Source organism: Rhamphochromis longiceps, linkage group LG14 (genome assembly GCF_057381845.1).
Source record: "Rhamphochromis longiceps isolate RC_006_pf linkage group LG14, R_longiceps_female_GT1.1, whole genome shotgun sequence".
Classification (NCBI taxonomy): Eukaryota; Metazoa; Chordata; class Actinopteri; order Cichliformes; family Cichlidae; genus Rhamphochromis; species Rhamphochromis longiceps.
In genome coordinates, this window is record NC_140570.1 from 38422358 (window position 1) to 38435880 (window position 13523).

The 13523-nt window shown below is 41.5% G+C and overlaps 1 protein-coding gene across 2 annotated transcripts in view; it reads right to left on the reverse strand.

Annotated features, from left to right (window-relative positions):
- Window positions 1-606: 606 nt before the first annotated feature.
- Window positions 607-13523, reverse strand: part of LOC146654718 (uncharacterized) — a 33950-nt gene continuing 21033 nt past the window's right edge. The window contains exons 5-10 of one of the 2 annotated variants that reach the window (XM_085379798.1): window positions 12701-12923; window positions 12046-12161; window positions 11719-11830; window positions 9322-9523; window positions 4905-5231; window positions 607-4270 (exon numbers count right to left, since the gene is read on the reverse strand). In XM_085379798.1, the coding sequence (XP_085235924.1) occupies window positions 4132-4270; window positions 4905-5231; window positions 9322-9523; window positions 11719-11830; window positions 12046-12161; window positions 12701-12923 (1119 nt within the window). In that variant the 3' untranslated portion in view covers window positions 607-4131. The remainder of the gene's footprint in view (window positions 4271-4904; window positions 5232-9321; window positions 9524-11718; window positions 11831-12045; window positions 12162-12700; window positions 12924-13523) is intronic. The other variant, XM_085379799.1, reaches the window with a different exon arrangement.

Consider the following 13523-nt stretch of genomic DNA (forward strand, 5'->3'; position numbering starts at 1 on the left):
AAAAGTTTTTGCATCTCTGTGTGTGGAGTGAAGCTGTGGAACAGACTTAATAAAGATATGAAGCAAAGTCCGAGCATGGCGCAGTTTAAAAAGCAGTTCAAGGAAATGATTTTTGCAGGGTACAGGGAGGAGGTAGAGATTTGATAGGGAGTTCTTGTCCAATATTTTCACAAGGCTGATGTGTGTGTGTGTGTGCAGGTGCACGGGTATGTTGGTATGGGTATATATATCTGTAGGTTGTGTATCCTTTGAGGTGTTACTGGGGTTATTGAATATTTGTATATGTATGTATATGTGTATGTACATATGTATATGTATATAGATAGATATACATATAATTAATACATTAAAAAACATTGATTACTAGATAGTGGAAAGGGGGTGGGATTGAATAAGCGCATGCTTCCTCCTGCTCCTTTTTGAACATGAAAGTTATTCGTAGTTGTGGGTGCTCGTTTTCCTTCTGTTTTGCTTTGTTCGTTTGTCTCTTTTTATTTTCATGTTGTTTAACTTCTTCAACATATTCAAAATAAAGATTCAATCAATCAATCAATCAATCAATCAATCAATCAATCAATCAATCAATCAATCAATCAATCAATCAATCAATCAATCAATCCTAACAATGCTCAGGTAAATCTTTATTCAATTCAATTCAGTTCAATTTAATTCAGTTCAATTTATTTATATAGCACTCTTCACAGGATAAAAACCACAAAGTGGTTCACAGTAATATAAAAAAAGAAATACATAAAAAACAAACAAACAAAAAACAAACAATCAACCCCCCCCCCCCCCCCCCCCCCCCCCAGCACAACCAAACATACAGCACAAATCTAATTAAAAGCCAATCTAAATAAATTAGTCTTAAGCTGCTTTTTCAAAGAATAAATACAATCAAGGCAACGTAATGATGGAGGGAGAGCATTCCACAACCTGGGGTCCACCGCTCTAAAAGATCTTTCTCCTCTGGTTTTAAAACGTATTTGGGGGATTACCAAGAGCCTTTGATTAGATGATCTCAGGCTGCGAGAGGGAGCGTGGGGTTCTAAATGTAGGCAGGGGCATCACAATTCAAAGCTTTAAAAGTCAGTACCAAGATTTTAAAATGAATTCTAAAATGTACTGGAAGCCAGTGTAATGAATGTAAAACTGGTGTAATGTGCTCTCTTTTTCGTGTCTAAGTTAAAAGCCTTGCAGCAGCATTCTGGACTGACTGGAGACGGTCCAGATTCCTTTTGCTTAAACAAAGAAAAGGCTGTTACAATAATCTAAGCGAGATGATATAAAAGCATGAATAACCATTTCTAACGCAGATTTAGACAGCAAAGTTCGAAGTTTGGAGATGTTTCTTAGCTGAAAAAGGCAGTTCCTAATTAACTGTCGAGAGTATTGTTCTCGGGACATGGCAGAATCAAAGATCACACCAAGGTACCTGATGCTCAGGTGAACAGATGAGCCAAGAGAACCAAGATGCTGTTTGATTAGAGATATCAATGGTGTCAAAGGCAGATGTCAAGTCCAACAAAACCATGACTGAGGATGCTCCGGAGTCAGCTAACATGATAATGTCACTAGAGACTTTAAGTAATGTGGTTTCTGTTGAGTGACTTTTACAGAAACCTGACTGAAATTTGTCATAGATTTCATGTTTTTCTAAAATAGAAGTAAGTTGATCTGCAAATACTTTTTCCAGAATTTTCGACAGTAACGGGAGCTTAGAGATAGGCCTATAATTCTTAAGCTGAGTTGGATCCAAACTGCTCTTTTTTAATATCAGCTCAACAACAGCATGCTTACAGAACCTATGGACCACACCTGTTGAAAGAGAGGCATTGCATATCTCTACAATGACAGAGAGAGCATTTTTAAACAGCCCAGCAGGTAGAATGTCATTTGCACAAGTGGTAATTTTCATTTTATCCAGCAGGAGTGAAAGGTCATGTATGGTCATTGGGTTAAACACTGACATTAAATGAGGGGGAGGTGGCCCAGAGACACAAACAGACAGTATTGAAGAACCAATGCTCATACGGACATTATCAACTTTATCCACAAAGAAATTCAGAAAGTCATCACTCTCAGATATGGAGGTCACGGGTACTGGGTGGACCACGGGGGAAACAATAGAGTTTATGGAGTTAAACAGTACCTTGAAATTTCTCTTGCTTGATGAGATTAACTGAGAAAACTATCCTGATCTGGCTGTTTTTATGGTTTCATGTAGGGAAACCCAAAGTTCCCTAAGGTGGAGCCTGTGAACTTCGAGTTTAGTTGATTTCCAAAGGCGTTCTACTTTCCTACAGATTATTTTGACCTTCCTTATGTCATCATTTATCCATGGATGAGCTCTTTTTGGGGCAGCAATGACAGATTTCATAGGTGCCACTGAATTTAAAATCTCCAAGCAGTGATTGTTAAAACACTGAGTAGCAACATCAGCATCAGTGCAGCCACTGATCACATAACGGTCCAACAAATTAGAAAACTTCAAAGCAACATCCTGATTCATGAACCGCTTATGGAACATGAGATTAGAAGGTGGTGTGTACAGAGGGAAGCTAAGATTAAAAATAACACAGGAATGGTCACTCACCTGTGTCCTTAACACAGACATTAGTTTTGTCTAAGCCAAGAGAAAACACAAGGTCCAAGGTGTGGCCTTTAACATGGGTGGGTCCAGAGACATGCTGAATAAAATTAAAAGAGTCTGTAATGGATAGAAAGTCAGAGGCCATGCTACAGCTAAGATCATCCACGTGCAGGTTGAAATCCCCAATCATTAAGACCTTCTCTAGTTTAATAATGCAAGCTCAGTAGGTAGTGTGGTCGCCCCATGATTGGAAGGTCAGGGGTTCGAATCCACTACCCTGAGGTATCCCTGAGCAAGGTACCGTCCCTACACACTGCTCCCTGGGTGCCTGATTTGTGGCTGCCCACTGCTTCACTAAGTAAATGGGAAAAGACTAATGCAGAAAGAGTAATTTCCCCACGGGGATCGATAAAGTACACATTATAATTATTATTCTAAAAAGTCTGTAAAATCTTGAATAAAAACACCAGCGGGGCCGGGAGGGCAGTAAATTAAAACACAATAAAACATATCTGATGAACCAACTTTAAGAAGCCGTGACTCAAAGGAAGGAGGAGGAGTCCATAGCTCTGCAAGCAAAACTGTCCCGGTGAACAGCAGTGTTCAAAGCAAGTTACTTTGAAAAAGTAATTAATTATAGTTACTAGTTACTTTTTCAAAAAAGTAACTGAGTTAGTAACTGAGTTACAAGATTCTAAAAGTAATTAATTACTTGAAGTAACTATTGCGTTACTTTAAAAAAAAAACATTTAACCCTCTGGGGTCCAGGGTATAATCGGCCATTTTTAACTACTTTTGATGTTTCCTCCACATTTTACCTTTAAAAACTATTTATTTGCCTCGTTTGGTATCATCCTTTTCAGCACAACCTCACGTGTCTGAATTTACAGTTTTGTTTTCATTTTTACGGACTGTATTAACACAATTGATCTAAAATCAGACAAAAAACATAAAAATCAGAGTAGAAAAAGTTTTTTACTGTAACAACCACAAACATGTTTAATGAATCATATTTCATAACTTTAAATGTAAATATAAATTGTCAATTTTAAAATCATATGCACAAGTTTTGCAAACAACAAAGTTATTTGCATCCATTTACCTTTTACCTTGATTTTTTAAATAACCATTTCAAACTATTTACAGAACAATCAGCTGTTCTGCATTCAATAAGATGCCACACACATTATTTGTGCCACTCCAAAAGAAATAATTTCTGTCCACTATAAAGAAGAACATCACAGCCTGATACCTGCAGGTCTGACAGCAGCAGGTGTATCACTCCTGTTTCTACCTGGAGACAGCAGTCGCCTCATTGTTCTCACACACAACACAAAACTATCCACAACACTACACACTAACTACACAAGACACAACATTAACTACACACTCCAAACACGCTAAACGTCACGAATCTCTCACATCTCAAAACTCGCTCTCTCTCTCTCTCTCTCTCGCCGTCACTCCTAAAACTTCCCCTGTTTTTTTTTTGTTTGTTTATTTTCTGTTTCTCAAAGGGAGTTAGCTATGCACCAAGCCTATTGTGTGCTGTGCTCTGGTAGGAATCCAGTCTCTCTGAGCACTTTGTTCACAGCTGGTGTGAAGTGGGCGCTGTAGCTCAGCAGTCTGCCATCATAAATCAGCTTGTCTTCTGCCAGGTTGGGTTGTCTCGGAAATCTGCAAAAGAAATTGTATGAAACAGGTTTGTATGTGCTTAATACATTATAAGAGAGACAAAAGATTCAGAATAAAAATATCTAAAAATTACGTGCTAGCAAAGATGCTGTTGGAAGTATATCTTACAGGTAAAAACACAGTGATAAATAAGTAATCTTTATTTAGACAATTGTTTTGTATAAAGAAAAATTTCCAAGTTGTTTGTAATCAGATTTGACTGTAAATACATTCTTTACAATTTTCATCAAATCCTCCTGGAACTCGGTGAGTGTCCTTGTTTGGCTACCATTATAAATTCTTTCTGACCCCAGAAAGTCTAAAGAAACAATAGATCTTAATGCACAAGGGTGAAATCTGTAAAATGTATAAATAATATCCACAATATTCAGAACAAAAGGAACTAAGCGTTTAATAAATTAAAAGTCACTGCTCAGGAACAAAAACATGAATCTGTTGATAAAGAGAGGAAGGTGAAAGAAATATTAGTGTGGTAAACAAACAGATTTAATAATGGGTTTATCCAGTGAAGCACAGCAGAATAGCATTAAAAGGGAAACAGACTATCATGGGATTGAGCACAATTTTTGCTGGTTTTTGTAGCAACTAATGATGAGGAATTGTTTAACTAATTTACCTTGTGTGGTACATCCGTGCTATGTTCCTGTCAATCCAGGAGCAGCCATGCTGTGACTTCAGAACCCCATGAACAGTTGTGGAAAACACTGCTCGAGGGTTGACAATGATCTTGAAGTTACTGTAATGAGTCTCCTCAATGATTGGTTCTTGGTACAGGTGAGCCAAAATGTTCACACCAGTGACATTCTTCCAGTCAGTCTGTGGTGGCAGACTTTGGGATGCTGGAGGAGCCAACATGATATTGATGGGGAACACGTTATTTTCAAACATGTAGCACTTGTTGGCACCATATTTGTTCTCCAGCAGCGGCAACAACTCTACCCAGCTGGCAACAGAATAACAAGATAGTTATAACATGTAAAACCACTTGAACAGCACACAAGCAATTAAAAGATGACTAACCACAGCAGGAAAGTTGAAAACAATTTCAATAATGTGTTTTAAGTGATCTCTAAGTGATCTTAAGTGATCTCTCAAAGTTTTTCTTTGGATTTTCCCATATTTCAGGACCAAACCTTGGACTTGACCTTCTACTTTTAATGTTTGTTTGTTTGTTATTTCACTAACCTGGGAATCGTTTAGGCAAGTCTACTAACTTACTATTGGTGTCATGAATCCAAATTTTGGCTGACATTGTCATCAATACACACCAACAGGACACACCTTCTTATTTAATGGTTTTTCTTTGTTTTTACTCCTTTCTACATCGTATATACATACTGCAGACTTCAAATTTATAAAGCAAGATATTTGTCATTCCTATCAAAGAAAAAAAAGATAAATAGCTGATCAAAGTGTTGTATAAAAGAAATATAAGAGAACACATTTTATTTATTTATTGTACTTTCAAAATAAAAATCACTTATTCCTAACTTTAATACGCTGAAGTTCAAATGAAGAAAAATGTTCAACATTGACTGAACAACAAGAGAACTGGTTTTGAGATGACTGGATGTCTGATGCTGACTGATAAAGAATTGACGATTAAGGCAAAGCTTGATGAGGCATAAAAAGTCAAAGCCAGATCGTCAGGTTTCCGAATTTTTTTTCAATACATAAAATCGTTCAATAAGAATGTTTTATTAGTTAATGATCAGTTAATGATGGGAGCAGGTACAAAATAATAATATAAAGCAGGGGTAGGCAACTCCAGGCCTCGAGTGCCGGTATCCTGCAGGTTTTAGATCGCACCCTGGGTTAACACACCTGAATCCAATGATTAGTTCATTACCAGGCCTCTGGAGAACTTCAAGAAATGCTGAGGAGTCATTTAGCCCTTTAAATCAGCTGTGATGGATCATAGACACATCTTTTTTTTTTTTTTTTTTTGTCCCGTTTGGATCTATAGCCATCAGAATTGTTGTCTTAAGGCCAAGAAAGATGCCAAGCGGATTTATTTTACCAAGTGGATCATCATGGCCTTGCCATATTGGTCCATTTGATTGACCTTTATTATAATTATGAATTTATTTTATTTTCGGTTGCTACAAACGGGACAGACATGACTGGGGGATAGGACAGGGGGAAAGAATGAAAGAAAGAGAGGGAGAGAAAGAAAACCAAAGGGGAGAAGAGACGGTGAGAAGGGGGGGAAGAGAGAAAAAAAACAAACAAACAAACAAAAAAAGCAAAACACCTGGGTCACCTGTATGGAGAAAAAAAAAAACAGAAGAGAAAGCAAACAACAAAGAGCAACATAATAAGAAAAAAAAAGCACCATCACAATAAACTAGCTAGCAGTAGATATCAATAGTTACTAAATAATAAACGATATTGTGCAGCACGCAAGATAGACAGCGCACAATGTGCTTTGAGGCAGCAGCCAAGAAAGCTGTAGTCCGCGTCTGTGAACACCCATGTGTACACCTGTGTGCATACCTGTGTGGATCAGCATGCTTGTATTCCAAAGGTTTCTCCATGTAATGATCTGCTAGGGAGTGTGGGGAGCCACAGCCCTGTCCTCTATGGTATGAAGCAGGTATGGAGGAGATCAAAACTCCAGACATCCAGAGGCCCCCAGAACACAAGAGACCAAGGAAGACACACAGAGGGGCAGCCGCGCCACTGTCCCAGTAAGAGCTGAGGAGAGTCCCAGATGAGGGCTCATTCAGCAGCCGCGGAGCAGAAGCCAGGGGGAGTTGCAGTGACGCGCCCGTGAGCTCCGCCGGCAGCCAGCTGTGCCTGAGTGACCGAGCCCCAGGCCGAGAGGCCGGGGGCACCCCACCTCCGAAATGGCCCGAGCGAGCCCCAATAAGCGGCCGCCAAGGAGTGAGCCGGTGTGTACCCGGACGCCCACCCCCAGACACAAAGAACCACCAACGCACCGACACCTGAGGGAGTCCGCCACCGGCAGGGGAAGTGGTGGTGGGTGGAGATAGGCCCTCCAAGGTTTGGAGGCCTGAGATGTCCCCAGAGAGGTGGCGTCTGATACCCAACCTGACATATAGACACAGACATACAGGCACACACAGACACAAACATCCATTCCCACCCTCATGCTCTCATATGCACTTACACCACACTCAACCGACGTGGAGACAGACATAAAGAGACGCTGTACACACGATCACACTCCCCAAGCGTACTCTACCAACCGGGTCTAGGTACCCTTGCCCCTGGAGGGGGGAACTGCACCCAGACCCAGGTGGTGTTACCCTTTTCCCTGCGGTGGGGAGAGGCAGACCGCCCCGACTCCGCAGCAGCAGGGAGGCCCCACACCCCAGACCACAGTCGGACGGCCAACTCCTCCTAGCCCCCCCGCTCCAGCAGGCCGCAGAGAATGGGGGTGGGAGAAGACTCCAAACCTCCCTCCACCCGCTCATTGTAGTGTTGATGCATGTGTGTTCTAAGGTGCAATTAAAACCCAGGAGGGCATGGAGCTACCTGCCAGAGAGCAGCAGGTAAGCGCATAGTCCCTCCTGCTAGCCCTCAATGTCTACGTGTATTTAAAATTGAGAGGTGGGCAACGATGCCAGGGGTGAGGTGTACACCCTGATGGTAACTTGGACTCCGTGTATCGTGCCCACCCCCAAGATCCTATATGTATGTGTAATGAGGGTGTGAGTAATGTGAATGTCTAAGTTGTGGGATAAAATTGAGGCAGAGGCAGCCAGAAGGGGACAGAGGGGGGGGTAGCCTCCTCTGCACCCTGGTGACATACCCCTACTCCAAGGCCCTGCATGTGTGGGTGGTTGTGGTGGAGCGGGAAGAGGGAGGCAGCTGGAGATGGGGAGGGAAGGAAGGGAGGGGCAGGTGACCCCTCCCTGGGGCCAGCTCCCCCGCTGACCCCAGTAGGCACTCCCATACTCCGCGACCCGCCAGGGAAAGGGGGCCCAGGCCCATCCAGACCGGGGCCCAGCGCAGCAGCGCCCCCCGGCCCCACAGAGCCCGGGACAGTCCAGTCAACCCCACCACAGAGAAAACTGCACCCACCCCCCCATCCACTCATCTTCCAGATTACATGAGACGATAGACGCCCAGGCTGAGATCTTCCTCCACCTCTCCTGTATCTCCCCCTCCTGCAGAGAGTTCCTGAGGAGAGGAAAGCTCCTGCAAGGTGTGACAATCTCCCCCACCAGTTGAAGAGCCCCCCAGGTGGCTCGACACACCGGCGGCACCATGCGCCAGGGATGGGCCCCCAATCATGGACACATCTAAAACCTCCAGGACACCGGCACTCGAGGCCTGTAGTTGCCTACCCCTGATATAAAGGAACAAAAAGCCTGTGACTAGAAACCTGGAACATGAAACATAAAAACCTGAGACAGGGAAATACGGAAGCACCGCCGCAGTTGTGGATATCAGGGGGACCACCTCTGTTCACCGGGTGGTCCCATCAACCATGGACAAAAGGTATGTGAAACCCTGTGACTGCGGTAGAGGAACCACCAGATCAACATGCACATGATCAAAAACATTTGCCAGGGATGAGAAATGGTTCAAAGGGTGCCTTGGTGTGCCTATGGACCTTTGCATGCTGGCATGGAACGCACGCTGCAGTCCATTCACTAACAGACCTGCGAAGGCCTGGCCAAACAAACTTGAAGCTGACCAATTTAACAAAGGCCCGGAACCCCAGATGTAATAGAACGTGCACTGAGTCAAAAACGTGACGACGCTATGAAACGGGGACCACCAGGGTTAGGGGATTATCTTGACAGAGGACAAAACGAAAGGCAGCAAACATCCAAAGAAGAGCTTTGAATGTCCTTCAAGAAGCCTGGAGAACTATTACTAAAGACTACTAAAACATTATAAATATTGACTTTCAACCTCATTGACCTCTCTAATCATACAAACTGTTCTTGTTTTGTCTTATATTTTGTATTTCCATGTATGTTTGCAGCACATGTTTTAGTATATCACTGCACATATTTTCCATCTTCATAATAAACCATGAAAATACACACACATACCTGACGACTTTCTGGGGCAGTATGAGCTCATCTATATCATGTAGAGCCACATATCTGGACTGGTACATGTATCTGTAAAGGCAGTCATTGAGAGCAGGAATCTGACCAAAGTAGTGAAGTTCACCGGGACCATGTTCAGGCAGCCAGCCACGAGACACGTTCACATATCTGGACAGAGACCAAGGAATCACCTCCAGTAAACCTGAGAAAAAAACATTGGAAGCAGTTCAATGTCAGTAATTAAAACTAGACATTACAATTACTGCAACTCCAACCTCAAACTGAAATCATTGAACTGGTGAAATGCATTCTGGATCTTTATGGTGAAGCAGACACATGAAAACAAAACATTACCTGTTTTTTTTTTTGTCTCAGTGAATAAGACTAGAGTAATAAACAACCTGGAGCAGCAGCAGTGACATGGCTAAGAAACAACCCAACGCAAAAACTTAATGATCTCATTAAAACAACCTAAGGTTTTGGCTGCACTAAAAACAGACAAAACAGACTCTCATCTGTTGCTCTCAAACATGATCCAAGAATGAATGCTAGTTTTCATAAAGGTTTCCAATATTAGAACTGGTCTGTGTGACTAAGTGAAAGGCTCTGTTGTTAATTGAAAGGAAGGTTGTGTATAGGAAATGAATTACTGCTGTACCATGTGTGAAACAAAAAAAAATAAAAATAAAAAATACATAAATCCACAGAGAACTATCAGTTCTTTTAGGTACTTAGTTTTAGTCATTTTTAATGTTTCCATTAAACATTAGAGAAACCAATATTAAGTATAAATCCAGTTTGTGAGCATGGCCACGGAAGGATCCTGTGAGAGCTCATGCAGTCTCAATACTGAGACCACCAAACAGTTCCAGGTCTCTGTAATACACAGCAAGTCAAGATGACTCACTTGCATAAACAGTGGAAACATGAACATAAAGACACGGGAGAATCTGACAAAATGTGTAAGACAGTTTTAACTTTCACTCATTTCAGCTGCAGCCCTGATGGTGTTTGATGGTCTGAGAGCACATAAACAAGACAAACTTGCAAATTTGATAGATCTATAAGTACAAATTTGTATCCTGTTTTAGAATTATATATCAAGTTTTATAAAACAATACAATTGTTATGAAAATGTTTATAGCCAGCATTAGATAAATAAATAAATAAATACATAAATAAAATAAAATAAACATCAGGTGATACAGCTGCTTCTATTGATGTGTGTCAGACAAAGACCAAAACTTTAGATGGGGGGAATTTGTATATCTGTGTCTGAGTGCATGTGCATGTGTGTGTGTCCAACTCGAGAGAGTGCCCTTTCACCAGTTTTAAACAAAAGTCGACAATCCCCAAGCCGACGCAGGTGATCTTGAAGAAGTAGGAGGAAAGGGCAGAGAGTCATACACCGTCTTGTTATCTGGGAGAATTTGTTGTTCCAGCTTTGGCCCTGGAGCTTCCAGCTGGTTAGGGGAGGCCACATAAAGATAGTGGTTGTTCAGGTTTGGTTTCTGCATTCCAGTTCCATCATTGGTTCACAGATCTATCAATTTCCCGTTGCGGAGTCGCAAGCTTCTCTATGATTTTATCCATATTGCGTTCTACCCACGGCATCAATCCAGCCGGCCTTATGGGATTTTGAGCAGCTGTAACCGTTTCCATTAGTCGTCAGTAAACCAGGGCCGTGCCAGCTCCAATCAGCAAGAACCCCGTTATCATGGTTCCGAATAGGTAGATGTCTTCAACGTCCTCCATTCAGCCTGCCCCAAGCCCAGGCTTCTCATTGAGAAGAGGATGTCAATTGCATCAAGAGACCAATTGATCAAATCCGTAATTTCTTGGTTAGAGAACAAGACAGAGAGAGTCTCTTTGAGTTAGACAAGACTAGACAAGGACAAGAGAAGCCAAGCAGGAAAGATGAGGGAGAAAGACGCGACCACCTCTGCCAAGAGCCAAACGACCCAGGTTAACATGTTTAATATGATGTCATTTTCAAAAGAATTGATTGGTCAGTAATGATTTCACACTTAACCTCTTGTTGATCTCTTATCCTAAAAATGATCTGCCCCTGAGAAGGTTAGGTTTTCTGTCTATGATGCCATATTGATATTCCTTGTTTAAACACGAACCATTATCATAGTACTGAAAACTCCAGGCTAATCCTGAAGTTGCCTGGAGAAGTCCAAATCCAGTACAAACTGGAGTGATTTATAGAGGAAACTGTAGTAAACTAGTGTATGTTTTGATCACAAAACATTAGTTGTGATTAGCTGAAGGAAGGAAGTTCAGGGTGTTTGGCAACTTCACTCAGTGTTCACTGTGGGAAAATGCCTTTAGCTGGTGATGTGAGGTCATAAGGAAAGACACACTCAGACAGAAAATTATACCATACTCCACCTTTTTGTGTGTAGTAGTCCAGTATTCGTTGCGTTTCAGGACTGCAGCTGGTTTTATAGACAACCACTCTGTTCACTCCCAGTAACTGCAGCATCTCAAGACTCTGTACCAGCTACAATCCAACACATTTGAACAACAAGTGTTAATATGCAAGGATGGCAGAAATGTCTTGTTTCTTTATTATTATTATAACTGTAAGGAATACTGGGAAAAATATACCTTTTCTGGTTTTATTTCTTCCTGTCTTAGTCTGCATACTTTAGAGAATGAGTTTCAAAAATCTATTTTTTCTGTCTTCTGAAAGCAAGAAAGCAAATGTCACTGTACCTGCAGCACGTTGGTAAAATCAAACATGGTGGAGATGCAGACGGTGAAGTTGTAAGGAAAAGATTCTGTCTTCTCCTGCTGGTTCTTCACCTCTAAAAACTCTTGGTTGGGATCATCTTAAGAGACCACACAAACATACACTTTTACCATCTTATTTTTGTAACTGAACTCCAATTAGTAATACTTTTTGTGTTAAACAATCTTAAAGTCAAACTGACATATAAAAATGTTTCAGGTATCAGTTACTCCCTGAAGCTTTGTTTTACTGACAGGCTATAGAGTAGATATTGATATTTCACAAAATGAGTGGGAGTCTAAACCTGGTGGTGACATAGGAGGCAAAATGAGAAAATCACTAATGTCAACATAATGTAAACCTGAATGGTCATCAAATAGTTCACTTAGAATGTAAAGTTTAGAAAAATTATTGTAGAACCTTTAAAAAATTAAGTAATTATTTACCTTATTATTTATTTACTTTTTACATCAATATTTTGGTATTTAATTGATCTCATGCACACCATGAACTGGGACTAGATGTATTTTTGAAATCCATTCATTAATTGCTGAGATATTTCAACTTAAAGCAAACACCAAATTGACAAACAGACTGGCATTTACATTAACATGCCCCACAGCAAGGTTAACATTGTACTTGTACTTGTAGAGTTGGCATCAGCGGAGGTCACGGCAATAGAAGATGGTGTCTCACAGCCTGAGGGGAGGGGGCACATGATGTCTGCTGTCCCATAGGCAAAATCAAAGTGATGAGTGTGGATGTCGGCCACACCATTAGAGAGAAGCTGCTTTTCCTGGCAACGAAAGACACAGCGATAGGCCACCTTCTCACTCCGCAGCACCACTGCAATGGCACAAACCTGGAACAAGAAAAAGGCAGGAAGGAGGGTTTAATATAAGAGAAATTACAGGACAAGCATTATGTTTAACCACTGCCACCAAAGTGCTAATCAACAGCCTTATTGGACTCATACAAGCCAATCATGTTGTGTTACTCATCTGCATAGTAGATGTGCATGACAGAAAATATCCTTGTTCCTGTAAGTGAATATGTGGTGGAATCAGGTGGATTTAAAAACAGCTATCCCTAATTTCCACCAGCATGTGAAGTGTGCCACGAGAGGGGCTAACACCTTAGATAAAGTCTATTCCAACATCAAGAAGGGCTACAGGGCAAGACCCTTACCACATCTGGGCCAATCTGACCATTTATCCCTGCTCCTAATTCCTGCATATGCCCCAATCAGGAAAACTGCGTCGACCATCACTAAAACTATAACAACATGGCCAGAGGGCGCTTCTCAACAGCTACAGGACTGCTTTGACAGAACCAACTGGAATATCTTCCAACATCAAGACCTGGAAATGTTCACAAACAGTGTCCTCTGTTACATCAAACACTGTATAGACACTGTCACAGTAGACAAGCAGATCCGGGTTTACACCAACCAAAAGCCATG